Genomic DNA, 20,732 nt, shown 5'->3' on the forward strand with positions numbered 1-20,732 from the left:
AGCCCCTACAGCATTAGCAACATGCTGATGAGTATGTGTAAATACCTAGTGGCCTCCCTTGGAAGGTGGCCCTTTCAAAGCAGACCAGGTGGCCTTCTCATCATCTCCTGGGCCTTGCTTCCCCTCCACACTCCTTAAGAAAATCTGTTAGCAGCAGCCATCCTACCCCCAATTCTCCATCTCTCATCCCCACATCTTCAAAACCCAACCATGTGCCTGCCACTTTCAGCCCCCAGCTCCCTGCTTCTATCCCGAGAAAGCTCACCTTCTCCCAGAAGGCCTCCTGGCTGCACGACTCCCAGGGTCTCCCCCTCTCAGGGGAGTGCACCCCTGCAGTAGAACTTCGGGATCATGCCCTTCTGTCTAGTTCCAGAAGTTTGTTGCCTGTTTGGTGCCATTTTGGGTTGTGATTCCCAAGGGGGGAGGTGGCTTTATGTATTTGTGTGACTTATGGTGTCAAGGGTCTCAAGGGATCAGCTTAGCTGCAAAATTAGGGCTTTGGGTGGTGTACCCCACCCCTGCTAAAAGCACTTATCTAAACCGGGCACCATGGAACAAACCTAACGAAGCCAGTTTAGCTAAGAGCTTAGAGCTTTGCAAACCGAGGAGCTGGATGAGCTAATGTCACAGGACCCTTCCATCTCTGACCTCAACAGAGGCGAGAGCATTAACCCTGGGGCGGGGGCCCTGCCCTGCCAAGCCTGGGCCAGAGCAGGAGGAGGGAGGAGGGGTGAGTGGGAGGGGCGAAGAGAGCCTGGGCAGTCCGCAGTGACCTACATCTGCTCCCAGCACCGCCGGTCCACCAGCAGTCCATTCAGAGTCTTGGGCAGCGCGCAGCAGCTGGAAACAGGGAGGAGGGAGCAGACAGGAGGCCAGCAGTGCACCAGGTAAGTGGGTACTGCACACCTGGCTACAGAAATGGGAGATGCTGGAATGCTCTCTAACTTTCTACTCAGGAAAGGGCAACAGCAGGCATTAGATCAGCTTGGGGGAACAGTGAGCTCTAAACAGCTGATTATACCATGGCGTGCATGCTCAGTCCCCTCTAAGTGACTCCAGGATATTTGGAAGAGAGAGCTTCAGTGAGTCTTATCCAGGTGGTTCTGTCCTGGCTCTGATTTTCCAGGCACTGTTTGGCTTAGGGTGTGAAGTGATGACCAGTTTAAAAATCTGACTAGCTGTCTAGAATGAGCACCTCGGATCTAGGACTTGTGACGTCTTGATTGATAACATGGTCAAAACAGTTGAGACCAACCCCATTTGGCTCTTTCTGCCTCAACCCTACCAGTCTGGAAAGTGGGAGCAGCAGCTACCCACAGGTGCAAGATGAAGGCAGGTGGGGCAGGGAGTGGGGGGGTTGGTGGCTGTGGGTCCTGGAGGAACCAGGGGACTGGGTTGGGGGGGGGGGCGGGCCAGGGCTAAGAATCATGGTGGGATAAGCTGAAGTCAGGACACTGCTGCTGTTTGGTGCTGAGAAACATTAGGGTTTTTTCTCAAAAGGGGAAATGAATCATGGGAAGAGAGAGTTTCCCTCCCCAGCCCCTCTAATTGAGACCACATCCCTCTAGTCTCCAACCAAGCGGACCTCTTGCCCATTTGTCACTAACCCGGTCCCGAATCTGGCTTCCTGAAGAGAATGGAGGTCTAGAGGGTGAGATGGCTTCACATGAGACCCTTAAGTTCCCGGAGGGGTCTGCTTCCCTCTCCCTTCTCAGCTGGGACCTGCAGGCAGGAGGCAGGAGGGAGAGCAGCTGTGTTAGCATTATACCTCATGGGTGGCGAATGGCAGACTAAGGGGCTGAGAGCTGGTCGTGGGGCTGACGGAGGTGATGAGCAAGATGAAGAGGACAGCTAAGGTGTCCGTGTTAAATTCAAATTACAGCAGGGCAGGGATCGTGGACAGGTGCGAGATGAGGTACCAGGGAACAGACGGGACGCAGACCCCTGCAGCTCCCACCGCTCCTAGTCAGCTGCGTTCTCCTCTGCTGGTGGCCGCTCCATCCTCGCCCTCCCTCCTGACTCCCTGCTGCGCGGCGGCTGTAGCCCCGTGACCGCTCCAGAACGCAGTTGGCGCGCCATGGCATTCCAGCGCACCGGGGGGCAGCCGCTGGGCTATAGATGGGACACCTTGAGGCCAGAAATGCCAGTGGTGGGCAGTTGTGAAATGGTAGCGTCATTCGGAGGGAGGAATTTGCTCTGTCATGTGTGATTCTATCCTGAACACAAGGCTCTTTGGGCAGGGAATGGCGTCTCCAAAATGGAACCCGTTGGCCCCGGGCCAACCGCACAGGAGGTAGGACTATTGGAGAACTCTTTCAAGAAATCCACCCCCCTCCAAGTCATGGCCCTCATCAAGGCTCTCATCTCAGCCCAGAGCCAAGCCCCCTCTCTCCCCGGGGTGGCACTCCCCAGCAGCCATGATGGAGGGATGCAATTGTGAGAAAATCAGGAGGAGAGAGTGGTGATGATGGCTGGGAGAGCCTGGAAGGCATTGTGTTCACCTGACGCCATAACTCACTGGCTTCGGAGGGGAGCGGATGGATTTATGAGGATCCTGTCAGCCTGGGTCAAGAAGAGCTAAAGAGCAGCCAACTGAGGGTTCTCCCCCCACTGACACAGTGATCAAAAGCATTCCAGATTGGTTGAGGGTGGGAGGTAGAAGGCTGCTGGGCACTGCTAGAAAATCTGAGTTGGGGTTGGAGCCAAGAGCTCCAGAGAATATCCAGGGAAAACTGATATTCCATAGTCAAGAGGGAACAGGCTGCAAAATCACTAAAGAAATCCTAGATGATAGGCATTTGATTTCTTGAGGTTCAGGGAGGCTGTGTCTCACCCCCATTGGGTCTAGAGACCCACCCAAAGGCCAGGCCAGTGGCATAGGTTGCAGGTTCAGCCCCATGGGTTCCATTACCTGGGAAAGGTACAACCGAGCAGCAGCCCACCCTCTTCCGGGCTCACGGAAATTGGTTTTCCCAGGGCAGGGACTGGCAGGACACTGATTGGTACCATTAGGTGGGGTTAGACAAGCTCTCAGGGTGCAGCAGCTCTGCCCAGCTCCCAGGCGAGACACCAGCCAATGTATGGACAGTGTGGGGGGGGGCAGGTAAGACCAGCCTGCACCTCTCATAAGGAATTCTGTCTTCTTTTCGCAGCAGATCAGTTGCCACCCTCAGTAACCAAAGAGGAACCCAAACTATGGCAGGTGAGAGAAGAGCTGACCGCCCCCCGCCCCCACCCAGTCCCTCACTGGTGCTCCTCATGGGATAGAGACAGAGAAGGGCTTGGAGATCTTTGGGAACTCATCTGTCTGTTTTTCTAGTCTTGACTTTGGGTTTTAACTTGTTGGCCTGAATAAAGGATGCCCAGCTCCCCCATATGAGCCCCTTCCCATTCTCCCTTCTCCAGCTTTACCCCAGTGATGTTCCCAGGGTCTTCATTAGGTGCCCCTGCCCACTTCCCAGGGACTCCATGCACGCTGCTGGAGGACCACTACCTGAATCCACAGAAAATTCCAAAACCCTGCTCATAGGCAGAAGCAGTGGGAGACAATCCCACTCGATGGTGGGATGGGGAGGAGGGGCTCATGTTCCTTGGGTTCTTCCGTCAGTGCTCCATTGTATTAAAGGGCCACCCACTAGGAAGAGTAGGGAGGGTTCATCTCCCTTTCTCCCACCTTCTAGAGAAGCCCCCCAGGAAGTCCGCCCTTCATGGGGTGAGCATCCGGCAGCTGCTGGAGGAGATCCCCGAAGGCTGCAGCACACCAGACTTCCAGCAGAAGCCCGTTGCCCTGGCGCTGCAGGAAGGTGAGACCTGGGAGGGGAGCTGCTGAGAGCCTGAAGGAGGGAGCTCAGTCCCGTCCTTCCCAGCCTGCCTCCCGGACCCCCTATCCAGCATCAGGCCACACCATATCTCCCTCTCCTTGTGGGGTGCCTTCCTGGGTCCCCAGAAGGGGCGGGGGACCTAAGGGGCAGAATGGGCAAAGGGAGTGAAGATACACTGAAACGAGAGATATTTGGAAAACAAGGCTGGGGGCTGCTCACTGGGAAGCAGGAGAGGTGGTGGTGTTTCCGAGCTCCTCTCCCTGCACCTAGGCTCTGGGCAGCTGCTGCAGACGTTATTAAAATGAGATTCATGAGAGGAGTGCCCAGGAAAGTGATGGGAGCAAAGACTTTTGAGGGAAGGGGTGAGAACTGGTGGTCTTTTCCCAGCACAGGTTCCTACAATACCTTGCAATTTACATCATTTTGGCACAAGAAAAAGAAGAGCACTTTATTTTTCTAAATCTGACTCTAAGCCCTCACTCAAAATACAAACAAAGGTCATGAGCAAGTGTCTGTCATCACAGGGAAGGGCCCTTGGTCTTCGCTCTGCGCTGCTCTCTCAGGAGATGTTCCTGGCAGAAGCCCAAGGGATTTCTTGAGGGTAGGAAGCTCCCAGCCTCCCATGCCAAACACAGAGCTTGGGCTCTTTCCTGAGGCTGGAACCCTGTGTCTTGGGGTCATCCCACCTTGAGAGAGGACATGGAACTCCCAAAAGACCCGTCCCCAGTCTTGGGAGAGTCCTTCTGACGCTTCCCCTACCCTTGCAAAGAAACGCACCGTCCACCCCAAGCCCTGCTTGCCTTCCCTTCCACCGTGGACTGTCCAGCCACAACTTTTCCTCAAGGAGCCCACACTCTGGGATGCAGAAGCCAGGTGGGGGGTCTGTCTTCTGGGCATCTAGAAACTGCTGCTTTTTGTCCGGCATCATAAGAGTCCTTGAGTCAGGGCGCCAAGGCCAGACATGCTTCTTGGAATGGGCAGTTGAAACCTCTAGAGCCATGAACACAACAAATTAAAGTCTCAAGAGAGTACACTCTCAGAGTACACACCTCCCCCAGGTGGCCAATCTTTTGACCACCTTTTCCTGCCACAGGGAAAAATGCCATCTTCCGGGCCCTGGTCTGTGGGGAGCCCCAGCCTGAGGTCCATTGGCAGAGCACCAAAGGTCACCTCAGTAACTCCAGCAAGTACCACATCTCCTCCTCCCCCAGCGGCAAGGAGCATGTGCTACAGGTAAGATAGGCCGCCCCCCCCCCAACCCCCCAAACCAGGTCTACTAGTCTTTCCCTGGGCCCTTGAAGGGCTCCGCAGTGACCTGCAGAACCCAGAGGATTACGAGATGCTCCCCGTTGGGGTTGGGCCCACTCAGCTCCATCCTGTGGCCCAGGTGGCCAGAGCCGGGTGGGGACCCGCCAGGCCTGCGGGTACTCTGCTGATACCCTGGCGTGTGGCAGAGGCTGGAGTCTGACAATCCCAGGCTGGCTTCCAACCCCAGACCCACCATCTTGGCCTTGGCAAGTTCCTTACTTCTCCGTACTTCCGTTTCCTCCCCTGTGACAGCGGCGGGGTGGGGGTGGGGGTGTAATAATAGTACTTCGCAGTGTTGTCATGGGTATGAAAAGTTTATGTAAAGTATCTCGCCAGTGTTTGGCCTCCAGGGGGTTCTCTATCCCCGCCGGCCAATATTAGTAATAATTAGAGCTACGAGTCACAGAACACCCACTCTGTGCTGAACTTTGGGCTAAACATTTGACAGAGACTATATCATTTACTCCTGACCATTCACTACTTTTGGAGGCATTATTATCCTCACCTTATAAAAAAGTAAGGATCAGAGAGGTTAGGTAATTTATCCCAGGTCCCACAGCCCATACTCCACGACAGAGACGATATGCAGTCCCAGACCCATTTGACCCCAAAAAGCCATCTCTTTCTGCGTCACCAGGTTACCTCTGCTGGCCAAAATGCCCTTCCCCAACCTGGCAACGGTACATCCACTCCCTGTCACCCCCCGCTTTTTGTTTTGGGGTCTGATTCCTTGATGAAGACTGTGGGCTCTGTAAGGAAAGGGCTATGTCTTATCCATCCTGATAGACCTCTAGCCATGTCTCATAAGGCGAGAAAGGGGGCAGCACTAGCCCTGTTCCCCTGGCCTGGGCCTCTCTGCAGATCAACAAGCTGACGGGCGAGGACTCGGACCTGTACCGCTGCACTGCAGTGAATGTCTACGGCGAGGCCACGTGCTCCACGAGGCTCCTGGTCATCGAAGGTGGGCTTGTCCCCTTCCCTCATCGGCGCTTGGAGTGCTAGCCCCGGCTTTCTCCTCAGAGAGCCCTCCGAGGCCTCAGAGGTGGGGCAGCTGGTGGGGTGAAAGGAGAGAGGGACAGCAAGGCCGCTGTCCCATCTGGTGCCAGGGCCCTTGGCTTCACCCACTCACACGCAGAGTCTGCATGTGGTCTAAAAGGTGCTCGCTCAGCAGATGCCCGCTGCAGGAGCTCTGAAGGATATTCTCTTAACCCTGCGGCGTGAGGGCGGGACCTCAAGCTCGGTTTCTGGGCCTGACCATTTGCTAACTCCTTCAGCGGGCTTCGTTTCCTTCTCTAGGCCCGATTTCTCCACTCTACGGAGGATATCTTATCCAGGCTACATCAGAGGGGCAGACAGGTCATATGAAGGCCAAATCCTTGCTCAGACATGGGGGGCAGGGAGGTTGTTGGTTTGTCTTGACTTGCAGGGTTTCCAAATTTTAAATCAATCGTTGACGTACAATAACGGGAAGGGGCATGTCTCTTGAGAAAGCGGATCTAGTCTTTTGATGGCTTATGCTTTTGCCTACGAGTAACAGAAAACCCTATGAATAGCCCAAGAAATAAAGACATTTGATTATGTCACATGATAAGGAGTCCTAAGGTTAGAGTCCAGGGCTCAAATCACAGCTCAGCGCTGTCACGGGCCAACCAGACGCTTCCTATCTCGCTGAGCTGTCACCCAAAGATGTTGGCTTAGAGCCTCACGGTCATAAGACTGCTGCTGGGGATCCAAACCGAATCCATGTTCAAGGTGGGAAGAAGGGGAAAGAGGTGGCCCCAGGTACAGCAGGCCCTTTTATAAAGAAAGCAGAAGTTTTCTCAGAAACACGTTGGACACCTCCGTTTGTATCTCATTGACCAGACCTGTGTCACATGGCCACTCCTGGTGCCCAGGGCAGCTGGGAAGGGGAGGAGTTAGCTTTCCAGCCTCCTTCCCACCAGTGGGAGCGGGTGATGAGGACAACGACTGGGAATGGCTGCAGGATCAGCCAAACAGCAGTGTCAGCCTTCCTGGGCAACATCCAACCCGTACTCTGAAATGGCAGCTCCTGGGGGACACGGGACAGCCACTGCCCTTGCTTCTGCCACTCCCCCCACCCACCCCTGCAGACATGATAGTGGGCTCCCTCAACCAGGTCAGTTCCACCTCAGTCACACGAAGGCTCTGGGTATCAAAGCTTATGATGGACAGACCCTCTGCCCTGCCCTGTCCTTATGATGGACAGACCCTCTTGCTGAGCTGTTGCCTTGCCTTTGTGGACAGTGGAAAGGACAGGGCCGTGGCACTCAGCTGGTTCTCAGGAAGACCCTCAGGGTGTCTCGCTTCTCTCCCTATCTGCCCACATTAATTCCCTCCTCTCCTCCTGATGATCCAGTTGGCTTTCGGAAGAACCGGAAGAGGCACAAGGAGCCCCAGGAGGGTAGGTGAAAGGGTTGCCAGAAATCTTCTTGGGTTTGGGGGAACGGGCTACTCCACTCCTGGTGCTCCCGACTTGGCCAAGCCCCTACCAACACGTTACGGATCATCACTGGTCCACAGGAGAGCACCATCCAAAGGCTCGGTTGTCAGCTGTGGACCACAGGTCCTCTGACTGCACCCCCTGACACCCCCCCAACTCCCATTGCCACAGAAAAGCCCTGCATTAACCCCTTGAAATCTCCCCCTGGGCTTGGGGCCTCATTGCTGGTCCTTTTCTAGACCTCAAGAAGGAGCTGATGGACTATCGAAATCTTCTGAAAAAGAGGTGGGTGTGGGCCTGTCCAGGGGCAGGGCTGGAGGCTCCCCAGCTATGTCCATGAGCCAGCTCTCCCCTCGGCTGGCTAGAAAGCTAGACTGCGGGTAGCCAGCAGGAGGAGAGACGAGCACTGACCCTATATTCTGTTCCCTTTAAGCAATGTGTCCTTGAATGAATCCTCATTCCTCTCTGGGTCTTGACTAACTCATTTTTAAAATGGGGTGCTCCACAACAGAATAATGTGACACCCCCCCATCTTTCTGAGCAGTCCACAATACAAGGTGTTAGGAATGGAGTTTCTCCCCTTAAAAGTTCGGACTGTGGGGGGTAGGGGGGAGGCCGCCCTTGCCCATCTCTGGGTCCCCCGTGTCCCGACAGAGCTCAGGCCCAGGGCCCAGCTCCCTTCCCCCACTCCCTCCATCCCGTCCCTTTCCTCTAGTGCAGAGAGGGCAGCTCCCCACAGCCTCTCAGGGTGGCAGGTCCAGGGGACCAGCTCCTGAGGCTCCGCTGGGGCTCCGCTGGGGCTCCCCTGGCCTCTGACCTGCCCGCCCTGCTCCCCAGGGCCCCGCCTCCCGCCAAGAAAAAGGTGGACCTGGAGCAGGTGTGGCAGCTTCTGATGACCGCCGACCGCAAGGACTACGAGCGCATCTGCCTGAAGTACGGCATCGTGGACTACCGCGGCATGCTGCGCAAGCTCAAGGAGATGCGGAAGGAGCACGAGGACAAGATGGCGCAGGTGCTTCCGCCCGGCCGCCGCCTCGCGGGCGCCCCCACCCGGAGCTGGGCCCCACGCAGGGCCGGCCCGCCGCCCACCTCCAGGGCCGCCTGTGGCTGGGACCCAGGCCTCCAGTCAACGTTCTGGCTTCAAAATCTGGCTCAGATACTAAAATCCGGGGCATTGGGAAAGTTAGGGCCTCCGTGTCTTGATTTCCTTATCTGCAAAATGGGTGTTACAGTTGTACCTGCCCCTTTGGATCAGGGAGAGGATGAACTAGGCAATATAATTAAAGCACTTAACTGCGCTTTACTTAATAGTGCCTGATGCCTGGCAAGGGCTTCCTGTCCGCTGTCATCCTCCCCAGACTTTGGATGCCTGTCTTATTTCTAAAGGCTTCCAGTAGAGGGGATTTCAGCATTGTCTGCTTATCCCAGTGTCTTATAAACTGTATAGGAAGTTCTTTCCTGGGTCTAACTTAACTATAGCATGTCTAATTCGTCTTCTGGAAATGCAAAACAACTAGTTTTCACCATCCTGAAAATAGTATTTTATCACCTTGAAGGTGGTTCATCAAATATCCTGGGACTTAGTTTTCTGTCCTCTAAGCTTTCTCATTGACCCTAACACAGGGCTTTGCCCATAGTAGGTGCTCAACTAATTTTTATTGCCTGGAAGAGTAGATGAACAGAAATGCCCTACCGTGTTCTCGGAAAACCTGGACGCCTGGGGTCCTTTCTCACTTTGCTTCCTGACCTGATATCTCTCATCTTGGAAAATTTCTTCCCACCTGTAAAATGGGCAAATGCATGGTTGAGTGAGACATGGGGGGGGGGGGACTGGGGAGTGTGGAGTGCCCCAAAGAGAGAGCTCAGAGCGATCCCTTGGTATGTTTGTCTTTCCTAGTACGTTAACACCGTCTCCAACTTAAGACACATCAAGGTCAGCAAGGAGGGGATCGCAACATTTGATCTGGAGCTGGATCTCAAGGATCCCGGGAGCAAGGTTTACCTGTATAAGGTGAGGCCGGAGGAGTCTTTGAGGGAGGAGGGATCTGACAGGGAGGCTGCTGGTCCTGGGGGTAGGAGCTATGGGTCCCTTGGATTCCCCTCTGGGAGCAACTCAAGCGCACAGACGGTGAACCTTGCCTCCCCTGGAGTTCCTGATTGGAGGGAAGTCAAACTGTGGTGTGGACATTTCACAGACTCCTCTTACTCTCACTGAGCAAACCGGTTCCCTAGTCAGGGCACCAGGATTCTTAGATTCTAAGGATTCTAAGAAAGTGCACCCCCACCCCCCTGCATCTGTTTCTTGGCTCTAGCTGGTCCTGCTCCCTGTCACCGTCTTCCCTTGTATCCACACAGCTAATTCCCTCACCCGCACCCAGATGTCCCCTGACAGCCCTGTCTGACACTGCAGTGTCCCCCCCTGCCCCACCCTGCATCCCTGAATCCATATCCTCCTCTCTCTTTTTTCCCTACTTGTCTTTCTAATATAGGATATATGGTCTGCTTATGATATGTGTTATTTGTGTCCCTCCTAGAATTTTAGCTCCCTGGGGGGCAGGAATCTTTGTTTTATTCACTGTTGTGCCCCAAGTACTTAACCCAGGGCCTGGCACACAGTAGGCAACCAAAGGTGAGTTGTTAATATCTGGCAAGAAACAAATATATTTAGGCTTTAGCTAAAGGGGGCATGTGCATGGATTACTGGTTTTGTGGAGCTCTGAAAATACCTGATGGCTCTCTTGTTCCCCTCTGAAAATGAGTGTGTCTCAGGTGTCTCTCTCAGGACACTTGCCAATTATTCACTTCATGGTCAGAGTCAGGGACCACCCTCCCCTCCCTGTTTTCAAAGCCTCTGAGCCCTGCTCTCCACCCCTGCCCCTGGCCCCCTCCCCATCTCCTCTGTGGTTGCAGCAATGTTGTCTGGTGCCAGGGGCCTGTGGGAGAAAACTGCCCAAAGGGGGTCGGAGCAGGAGGTGCCGGGGACCCACAGAGGCCCTGAGCCTCCCTCTTCCTTTCTCTGCCTCAGGATGGTGAGATGGTCCCCTACAGCCTTGACAACCAGACCAAGCACTGTCTGCGGCGGCTGGGGAAGCGCTATCAGTTCCAGATCGGGGACCTGCAGGCTGAGGATGCGGGCATTTACCAGGTCAAGGTGGAGGATGCTGAAATCTTCTCCACGGAACTGGATGCCAGCGGTGGGTGGTCTGTGCCGTGGCCCTGCTTACAGACCTTCTGCAGCAGAGATTCAATCTCCAGATCCGATCCAGACAAATTTCACAGGCTCTAGCCACAGCCCCACTCTTTTCTGCTGCAGACTCCCCCTCCCACACTCCCCAGTAAGAAGCCACACCCAGGTGCAGCACCCTTGTGCCCTGAACAGAAGTCTTCCTTCCCTGCCTTCTGTGCCCCCTCCCTACCTGGGAACTCTCCTGTCCTCTCTCATCACACTCTGTCCCATCCCCTCGAGTAGCTGTGTATGCATCACCCCTCCAGCCCCCCCCCCCCCAAGTTAAAGTTCCGGAGGCCTCCTGGGAGCAGGAGAGACCTGGAGAGGAAAACTGTGGGCAGACAGAACATAAAAAACATGGTTCTAAGTCAATGTTAAGGAAGAAAGAGGGCATGAGATCTCCAGCAGGCCTGGTACCCCTGGACAGGGCTTTGAAAAGCTGAGAAGTGGCATGGCATAGGGGAAGGGGCGAGGGACTTTGGTTTCAGCCGGACCTGGGTGTGAATTCTGCCTGGGCTGCCTCTTAGTTGGGTAAGACTTGGTTTCCTTACTTGTAAAAAAGAAATAATAATACCTATCTGGGAGGTGGTCCTAGGATTCATAAGAGACCATGACTGTCAGCACATCGCTTTTCTTCATATATCCATCTTACCCCCAAACCTAATCTCTGGATTTAGGATCATGGAATTCCAGAGCTGAGAACGGTCTTACAGTTCATAACCTTGTTATAAGCCCTCATTTTATGTTGGGAACTGTCACCTGGGGTAAGGAGGTGACCTACCCCAGGTGACACAGGAGGTCTGCGGCTGAGCTGCTCTAAACCTGGGCTCCTGAGCTCCTGGCTGTGCTGTGTCAGGTCACACTGGGTTACGCCGCCAAGCTAATGTCCCCATTCCTGCTTCCCCAACAGCCATCCCCTCCAGAGTGGTGGTCCCGCTGGTTGAGGCTCACTGTGAAGAGCAGGGCGATGCTGTCTTCGAGTGTGTTCTCTCCAGCCCCTGCCCCCATGCCGCCTGGAATTTCCGGCACCGGCCCCTCCAACCCAGCGACAAATACGAAGTGTTTGTGTCCCCTGATGGGCTGACCCACCGGCTGGTAGTCAGGGGGGCCCATTTGTCAGACATGGGCCCTTACTCACTGGGCACTGGATTCCACAGCTCTACTGCCTGGCTGGTCGTTGGAGGTGAGTGGTTCATACCTCTGTCTTTCTCTCTCTACCAAGACAAGAGTCTGGGGCTGAGAAGGGCATGGAAAAGGCCGGGGCCAGGGGCTTCCTTTGGTCAGTCATTTGCTTTTGATGATTCCTTCAGTCTCTGAGAATGAAGAGATCTATTAATAGATAAGAGATCTATCTAATAGATCTGAGATCTATTCCTGACTTACTGCAATGCCGGGCCTTCCTGGGCAGCCCGGTCCTCCTCCACTGTCTGGGCTCCGTAGGTCTCTAGGAATGCTTCTGGGAATACAGATCCAAGGTGGCCTGAGGGTCCTGGCTAGGGCTTGGCTCTGATCCAGGATGGATGAGAACCTGGGTCAGACCAAAGGACACCCTTAAATCCCCTACAGATATGGGTTCAAGGTGATCCTAGGAAACTAGAATCATCAACTAGTAGGCATTTTTAAGGCAGATGGTGAGCAAATAGCTCTTTTAAAAATCATGCAACTATTCGTGGCAGTTTGATAAGCAGGTGAGTTTTGGGTTATGTATTTTCCCAAAAGTCCTTATGGACCATATAGCAGGGCACGGTGGTCTGTGGGCACAGGGCTGGGGGAGGTGGCAATAAGACTCATCTATCAGGAAGCCGGCATACCCTGGCTTCCTTCTGAGATGGTCAGCTTTTTCTCTGCTGGGGAAACTGAGAGTCAGGCAAAGCAGTTGAGGTCAGACAGGTGCCTTGGACTAATTTAACAGGTCTTTTCTTTTGTCTCTCAATGGGGGCATTGACCTCTTCTCAAAACAGGGAAAGACAAAAGCCTTCTGACTGCAAGTGCTGACCGTCAGCAGCAAGCCCAAGGAGCCCAGACCTCAGAAGCAGAAGATTCCAGGAGCATCAGTGGCAAGGGAGGGAAACCCAGAAAGCAGGGCCTGCTGGAGGGCTCCCTTAGTGGGGCCAGGCCTGCTTCTGGGCTCCAGCTCACAGATGACCTAGAGACAGGTGGCCTTGGTGGGCATGGCTACTCCCTGGTAGGGAGTGATGGGGCAGCTGGCTTAGCCTGGGACCCTGGGCAGACAGGAAAGGGCTTTCTAGAAGGAGGGGGAGGCACAGTCACTGCCCTTGGGGAAAATCAACTCCACAGAGAGGGTGGCTGGGGCAGAAGCCTTCCCGGGAGCCCCTGTGCACAGGGAGAGGGTCTGGAATCAGGTTTGGGTCTCATGGAAGTTCAACAGCAAGATCATGGCACAGGCAGTGATGGGGATGGATGCCGTAGGACAGTAGGAGGCTGGGCGGCTGAGTCCAGGTACCCTCAGGTGGGAGGACTGGGGAGCGGCAGGGAAGGAGAGGAGTACAGAGAGGACCACGAGAGTCCCCTGGACGGGCATAACCAGGAGCAACTCTTCAGTGCTCATATGGGACCTGGGAGAGGAAAGACAGCCCTGAGGGGATCCCAGTCTGGTCCTATGGACTCTTGGTCAGAAGGGAGAGTGATGGAAGAGATTTTGCAGGGGGAAAACCTGGGTGAGGTGGAGGGAGGGGGTGATCTGAGCAGGGGAAGACAGAGAGGAGCCACAAGGGCAGTGTGGGGCAGGGGGACTGGCCTGGGGGAAGCTGGAGACAGCAGTGGGGCGGATGGTCCTGGGGCCCAGGAGTATCCTGGAGAACGAGCTTCTAGCTCCAAGACAGGCATAGGCCCTGAGTCCTGGGGCTCTCAGAGAGGCATGGATGCTGATGATGCTGAAGAAGAGGGCTGCTGGGAGCCAGGGGAGTCTCGAGGGCAGATACCTAAAGGAAAGAACTCCCAGGAATCATCAATATCTGGTAGCAGAAGTTTCCTCCTGGGACGAGGGGGGCCTGAGGCCAAAGGTGAGGGGTCACTACAGACAGCTGGTCAAGGCCCAGGGAAGTCTGTGGGTGGGGGAAAGGGCTACAAAACCAGCCCCACAGGCCCAGGAGGTCCCAGGGGCTGGGAGAAGGGCCTACAGGGGCCCAGGGGAAGGGAGGGCCAGAAGACAGTAGGGGACTTGGGTGAGTCAGAGGATGGCTCTGGAAGCTTCCAGTATTCCCAAGGTTGGCCAGCAGGTCAGTGGGGGGCAGAGGATGCTGGCAGAATAGAGTCTGAGAGCACAGATCCTTGGGATGACACAGGGTCCAGTCTCAGCAAAACTGGGACCCACCACAGGCCTGGACTTTTGGGGTCTGGGGATGGGGAAAGTCGTGTGGGTGGTACCCAGGGGGCTGGACTGATGGGGTCTGGTCAGGGGGTGGATGCCAGAAGCCACAAGCTAATTGGGTCTCCAAGCCTGGATGCTCAGGGTTCTGGGAAGACACTAGGAGACACTGGTGGATTAAAAGGTCCAGGGACAATGGGCTCTGAACCAGATTTCTGGAATGGGTCATGGAACTCCAGAGGAAAAGGACCCAGAGGTAAGACAGGCTATGAGGTTGGCTTAGGAGGTCCAGGGAGGATGGAATCTAGGTATGGTGATGGCACAGAATACGCTAGAGGAGTAGGTCCTGAAACTGGGGCTGGCTATAGCGACGGCTCAGCAGTGTCAGGAGAAATGGGATTCGGTTATGGCACTGGCTACAGAGTGGCCTCTGGGGCACCTGGCGGAACAGAGTTTGAGAAAGGGGGTGGTTATACACATGGCTCAGGGGTGCCTGGAGGAATGTGGTCTGGAAACGGAGATAGTGATGGTCCTGCAATACGGCGATCTGGGAGACTTGCTAATCTCAAGAGTGGCTCAGGTGGCCATGATAGAGGGCCCAGCAATGAAGCCAGGATGCCTCCAGAGGCCAGAGATGTATCCAAAGCCCAGGGGGATGCTGGCCCTGGGAAAAGGCATCATTCCAGCGGTGGCCTAGGGAGCCCTGGGACAGCGGGGTCTGTGGGGAGAGGTGGCCTCGGGGCCTCAACAACTATGGAGGCTGTTGGGGAAGGACATGCAGATGCAGAACCAGGGGTCTCTGGAAGAATAAGGCCTTGGGGTCAGACTGGAGACTACGGGGACTTCAGAGCCTCAGGGGCTCTGGGGGCCTTTGGAGAAGGAAGCCGTGAAGAGGGCCCTGGGGAAGCCATGGAGCCGAGGAATCTGAAGGCAGGGGACAAAGTGAATGATGGGGTTGGGACCAGGGGCCTTGGTGCTAGGGTTCCTGGAACTGGAGCTGGTCATTGGGATGATACCAAGGTCCCCAAGGCGCTGGCTCCTCATCCTGGAGCCAGTTCTGAGAGCCAAGGAACTTATGGGCCTGGTGGTGTGCCTGGTCATGGGGGTGGATCAGGAATTCCAGGGTCTCAGCAAATTGAAAGCAGAACAGCTTATAGAGGAAGGTCAAAGGGTCTTGGGTCTGGGGGAATGGGGTCAGGGGGTGAGGCATATTATAAGGATGGTATTGGGGTTTCTGGGGAGATGGGGTCAGTAGATGAGGCAGACTATAGGAAAGATTCAGGGACTCCTGAGGGAATGGGTTCATTGGGTAAGGCAGATCATAGGGATGATTTAGGGGGCTCTGGGAGAATGGGGATGAGGGGTGAGGCAGGTTATGGGGATAGCTTGGGGGGTTCTGGGAGAATAGGGGCAAGGGGTGAGGCACGTAATAGGCATAGCTTGGGGGATTCTGGGAGAATTGGGTCAAGGGGTGAGCCAGGTTATAAGGATGGCTTGGAGGGTTCTTGGAGAATGGGGATGGGGGGTGAGGCAGGTTATAAGGATGGTTTGGGGGGTTCTGGGAAAATGGGGATGGGGGGTGAGGCAGGTTATAAGGATGGTTTAGGGGGTTCTGGGAGAATGGGGATGGGGGGTGAGGCAGGGGATGGGGATGGCTTAGGAGGTCCTGGAAAAATGGGGACAGGGGCTGGGGAAGGTTATAGGGATGGCTTAGGAGGTCCTGGGAGAATTGGGCCAGGGGGTGAGGCAGGTTATAAGGCTGGTTTGGGGGGTTCTGGGAGAATGGGGATGGGGGGTGAGGCGGGGTATGGGGATGGCTTAGGAGGCCCTGGGAGAATTGGGCCAGGGGGTGAAGCAGGTTCTAAGGATGGTTTGGGCGGTTCTGGGAGAATGGGGTCAAAGAGTGAGAAAGATTATGTGGATGGCTTAGGGGATTCTAGTAGAATGGGGATAGGGGATGAGGCAGGCTATGGGGATGGCCCTGGAGGTCCTGGAAAAATGGGCTCAGGGGGTGAGGCAGGTTATAAGGCTGGTTTGGGGGGTTCTGGGAGAATGGGGATGGGGAGTGAGACACGTTATGGGGATGGCTTGGGGGATTCTGGGGGAATTGGGTCAAAGGGTGAGATAGGTTATAAGGATGGTTTGGGGGGTTCCAAGAGAATAGGGGAAGGGGGTGAAGCAAGTTATGGTGACAGCTTGAGAGACTCTGAGAGAATTGGATCAAAGGATGATGCAGGTTATAGGGTTGGTTTGGGGGGTTCTGGGAGAATGGAGATGGGGGGTAAAGCTGGTTATGGGGATGGCTTAGGGGAATCTGGGAGAATGGGGATGGGGGGTGGGACAGCTTATAAGAATGGCTTAATGGGTTCTGCGAGAATGGGGGCAGGGGGTGAGGAACATTATAAGGATGACTTGGGGGCTTCTGGAAGAATTGGATCAGTGGATGAGGTAGGTTATGGCGATGATCTGGGGCATTCTGGGAGAATGGGAACAGAGGATGAGGCAGGTCATGGGGATGGCTTAGGGGATTCTGGGAGAACTGGGCCAAAGGGTGAGAAAGGTTGTGGGGACGGCTTGGAAGGTTCTGGTAGAATTGGATCAAGGGGTGAGGCACGTTTTAAGGATGGTTTGGGGTGTTCTGGCAGAATGGGGATGGGGGATAAGGCAGGTTATGCGGATGGCTTGGGAGGTTCTGAGAAAATGGGGCCAGGAGGTACAGGTTATAGGGATGGCTTGGGAGGTCCTAGAAGAGTTGGGTCAGGGGGTGAGGCAGGTTATAAGGCTGGTTTGGGTGATTCTGGGAGAATGGGGTTGTGGGGTGAGGCAGGGGATGGGGATGGTTTAGGAGGTCCTGGAAAAATGGGGACAGGGGCTGGGGAAGGTTATAGGGATGGCTTAGGAGGTCCTGGGAGACTTGGGTCAGGGGGTGAGGCAGGTTATAAGGCTGGTTTGGGGGATTCTGGGAGAATGGGGGTGGGGGGTGAGGCAGGGGATGGGGATGGCTTAGGAGGTCCTGGAAAAATGGGGACAGGGGCTGGGGAAGGTTATAGGGATGGCTTAGGAGGTCCTGGGAGACTTGGGTCAGGGGGTGAGGCAGGTTATAAGGCTGGTTTGGGGGATTCTGGGAGAATGGGGGTGGGGGGTGAGGCAGGGGATGGGGATGGCTTAGGAGGTCCTGGAAAAATGGGGACAGGGGCTGGGGAAGGTTATAGGGATGGCTTAGGAGGTCCTGGGAGACTTGGGTCAGGGGGTGAGGCAGGTTATAAGGCTGGTTTGGGGGGTTCTGGGAGAATGGGGATGGGGGGTGAGGCGGGGTATGGGGATGGCTTAGGAGGCCCTGGGAGAATTGGGCCAGGGGGTGAGGCGGGTTATAAGGCTGGTTTGGGGGGTTCTGGGAGAATGGGGGTGGGGGGTGAGGCGGGGTATGGGGATGGCTTAGGAGGTCCTGGAAAAATGGGGACAAGGGCTGAGGAAGGTTATAGGGATGGCTTAGGAGGTCCTGGGAGAATTGGGTCAGGGGGTGAAGCAGGTTATAAGGCTGGTTTGGGGGGTTCTGGGAGAATGGGGTCAAAGAGTGAGAAAAATTATGTGGATGGCTTAGGGGATTCTAGTAGAATGGGGATAGGGGATGAGGCAGGCTATGGGGATGGCCCTGGAGGTCCTGGAAAAATGGGCTCAGGGGGTGAGGCAGGTTATAAGGCTGGTTTGGGGGGTTCTGGGAGAATGGGGATGGGGAGTGAGACACGTTATGGGGATGGCTTGGGGGATTCTGGGGGAATTGGGTCAAAGGGTGAGATAGGTTATAAGGATGGTTTGGGGGGTTCCAAGAGAATAGGGGAAGGGGGTGAAGCAAGTTATGGTGACAGCTTGAGAGACTCTGAGAGAATTGGATCAAAGGATGATGCAGGTTATAGGGTTGGTTTGGGGGGTTCTGGGAGAATGGAGATGGGGGGTAAAGCTGGTTATGGGGATGGCTTAGGGGAATCTGGGAGAATGGGGATGGGGGGTGGGACAGCTTATAAGAATGGCTTAATGGGTTCTGCGAGAATGGGGGCAGGGGGTGAGGAACATTATAAGGATGACTTGGGGGTTTCTGGAAGAATTGGATCAGTGGATGAGGTAGGTTATGGCGATGATCTGGGGCATTCTGGGAGAATGGGAACAGAGGATGAGGCAGGTCATGGGGATGGCTTAGGGGATTCTGGGAGAACTGGGCCAAAGGGTGAGAAAGGTTGTGGGGACGGCTTGGAAGGTTCTGGTAGAATTGGATCAAGGGGTGAGGCACGTTTTAAGGATGGTTTGGGGTGTTCTGGCAGAATGGGGATGGGGGATAAGGCAGGTTATGCGGATGGCTTGGGAGGTTCTGAGAAAATGGGGCCAGGAGGTACAGGTTATAGGGATGGCTTGGGAGGTCCTAGAAGAGTTGGGTCAGGGGGTGAGGCAGGTTATAAGGCTGGTTTGGGGGGTTCTGGGAGAATGGGGATGGGGGGTGAGGCAGGTTATGGAGATGGCTTGGTAGAGTCTGGAAGAATTGGATCAGGGGGTGATGCAGGTTATAAGGATGGTTTGGGGGCTTCTGAGAGAATGGGGTCAGGGGGTAAAGCAGGTTATGGGGCTGGCTTGGGGGAGTCTGAGAGAATTGGGCCAAGCGGTGACAAAGGTTATAAAGATGGTTTGGGGGTTTCTGGGAGACTTGGGTCAGGGGGAGAGGCAGGTTATAAGGATGGTTTGGGGAGTTCTGGGAGACTCAGGTCAGGACATGAAGCAGGCCCTAGGGATGGTTTGGGGGGTACTAGGGGACTGGGGTCAGGAAGTGAGGCAGATTATAGGGGAGGCTCAGGAAGATCTGGAGAAATGGGGTCAGAAGGTGAGGTGGGCTACAGAGATGCTTCAGGGAAGTTCAGAGTAACAGGCACACAGGCTGGAGTAGGATATGAAGGTGGACCCAGGAGCCAAGAAACCATAGAGCATGCTCCAGGCCAAGAAGGGGCTGGTCGGTGTCAAGACCCACGGTTCCTGGATAGCAAAGTTTCAGGTCTTGGAAGGGGCAGGTCTACTGGCTCAGGGGATTCAGGCATCCTGGATAAGGGGAATTTCACTGATAGAGAGAAGAGTCTCACCCAAAAACCTGGAGATTTAGGACGTCGGGGAGCCTGGAATAGTCCAGATGGTCCCTTGGCTGGAAAAGACTCTATGGACAGATCACAGGGTATCCAGGGCCTGGGCTTTCAGCTAGACAAAGGGCAAAGAGGAGAAAGAGGATCCCTGGGATATCAGGGGTCCCTGGGGGCTGAGAATGACAGAGCCCAAGGTCCAGGGCCCCTAAAGGAGTATGAGAGATGGGGAGCAGAAGAGTCTGGAGGGTCAGACGGAAGGCCTGGCCAGTTCAGCAGGTCTCAAAGATGGTTGGGGGTGGAGGCTGGAACAGCAAAGGGAAGGGGAGCAGACAAGGCCAGAGCCTCGGGGCAGCCCCTGGGAGGAGAGGACCGAGAGAGCCGAAGGGTGACTCTGCACGAAGACCAGAGTTGGGAGCCCCTGAGTCATCTTGGCAGCAGGAGAGGTGGCCCAGAGGGCAGGTCAGACATCTATAGTCAGGGGAGGGATGCCACCCAGAGTCCCAGATCCAGACACAAGCCTGGCACTGGCGGTTTCTCCAAGGAGGCCCAAGGTAGGTATTTCTCACGGGAATGGCTCCGGTGGGGTAGAGCCAAGGGGGACAGGGATGACTGCGTCAGTCTCACTTCTGCCTCCAGCCCCAGGAGATTGTCCCTGCCAGTGCCCCCCATTTTCACCCCCCCTTTCCATCCAGGAAAACCCCTTCCTCCTTATGCAAGTGGACCCCAGACCGCATGGGGCCGAGAGGTCTCTGGGTCTCTGTCTTAACAGTCTATGTCCAAAGACCTGGAGCTGTTGGAATACACCCTGTGGGTTACTCAGACTTCCTGTCTGCGTACTCAAGGGGGGCCCTTCATCCCCCTCACACCCCAGGTCCCCCATACCACCCTAAGTCTTGTGGAGAAAAATGGAAGCTTTGGTTTGGCTGGCACGGGCTCAGCCCAGTCGGCAGGACACGGTGGCCTCCCAGAGCTCAGTGTAGGCAAAGGTCTGGGAGGCTGGGCCTTGGCGGAAATCCCTGGGTGACCAGCCCCCGACTCCCTCTTGTCTCTCCAGGCCCCAGGGGCTACTTCTCCCAGGGCCTGGCTGACACGGAAGTGCAGCAGGGAGAGGCTGCTGTGCTCTCCTGTACCCTCACCCGCGACCTGGGCCCCGCTGCCTGGTTTAAAGATGGAGTCAAGGTACTGCCCCCCATGCTTTATTGACAGTTTATGGGGGGGGGTGAAGCAGTAAAGAGTAGAGGGTAGATACTTTGCAAGAAAGATTTTTTATTCTTTTTTAAAGATTTTATTTGAGAGAGTGAGAGCGCATAAGCCGGGGAGGCAGAGAGGGACAGAGGGAGAAGCAGACTCCCCACTGAGGCTGAGCAGGGAGCGCAGTGTTGGGCTCGATCCCAGGACCCCAGGATCATGACTTGAGCCAAAGGCAGATGCTTAACCAACTGAGCCACCCAGGCACCCCAAGATTTTTCAT

The 20,732-nt window shown here is 55.3% G+C and overlaps 1 protein-coding gene across 1 annotated transcript in view; it reads left to right on the forward strand.

Moving 5' to 3' along the window:
• Positions 1-3,583: 3,583 nt before the first annotated feature.
• IGFN1 (immunoglobulin like and fibronectin type III domain containing 1) overlaps positions 3,584-20,732 on the forward strand; it is a 28,487-nt gene continuing 11,338 nt past the window's right edge. The window contains exons 1-13 of the mRNA XM_059145394.1: positions 3,584-3,602; positions 3,681-3,803; positions 4,915-5,054; positions 5,991-6,090; positions 7,507-7,551; positions 7,830-7,875; positions 8,428-8,602; positions 9,488-9,601; positions 10,616-10,784; positions 11,727-11,999; positions 12,778-12,813; positions 19,663-19,812; positions 20,316-20,440. Coding sequence (XP_059001377.1) covers positions 3,584-3,602; positions 3,681-3,803; positions 4,915-5,054; positions 5,991-6,090; positions 7,507-7,551; positions 7,830-7,875; positions 8,428-8,602; positions 9,488-9,601; positions 10,616-10,784; positions 11,727-11,999; positions 12,778-12,813; positions 19,663-19,812; positions 20,316-20,440 — 1,515 coding nt within the window. The remainder of the gene's footprint in view (positions 3,603-3,680; positions 3,804-4,914; positions 5,055-5,990; positions 6,091-7,506; positions 7,552-7,829; positions 7,876-8,427; positions 8,603-9,487; positions 9,602-10,615; positions 10,785-11,726; positions 12,000-12,777; positions 12,814-19,662; positions 19,813-20,315; positions 20,441-20,732) is intronic.

Source organism: Mustela lutreola, chromosome 14 (assembly GCF_030435805.1).
Source record: "Mustela lutreola isolate mMusLut2 chromosome 14, mMusLut2.pri, whole genome shotgun sequence".
Taxonomy (NCBI): domain Eukaryota; kingdom Metazoa; phylum Chordata; class Mammalia; order Carnivora; family Mustelidae; genus Mustela; species Mustela lutreola.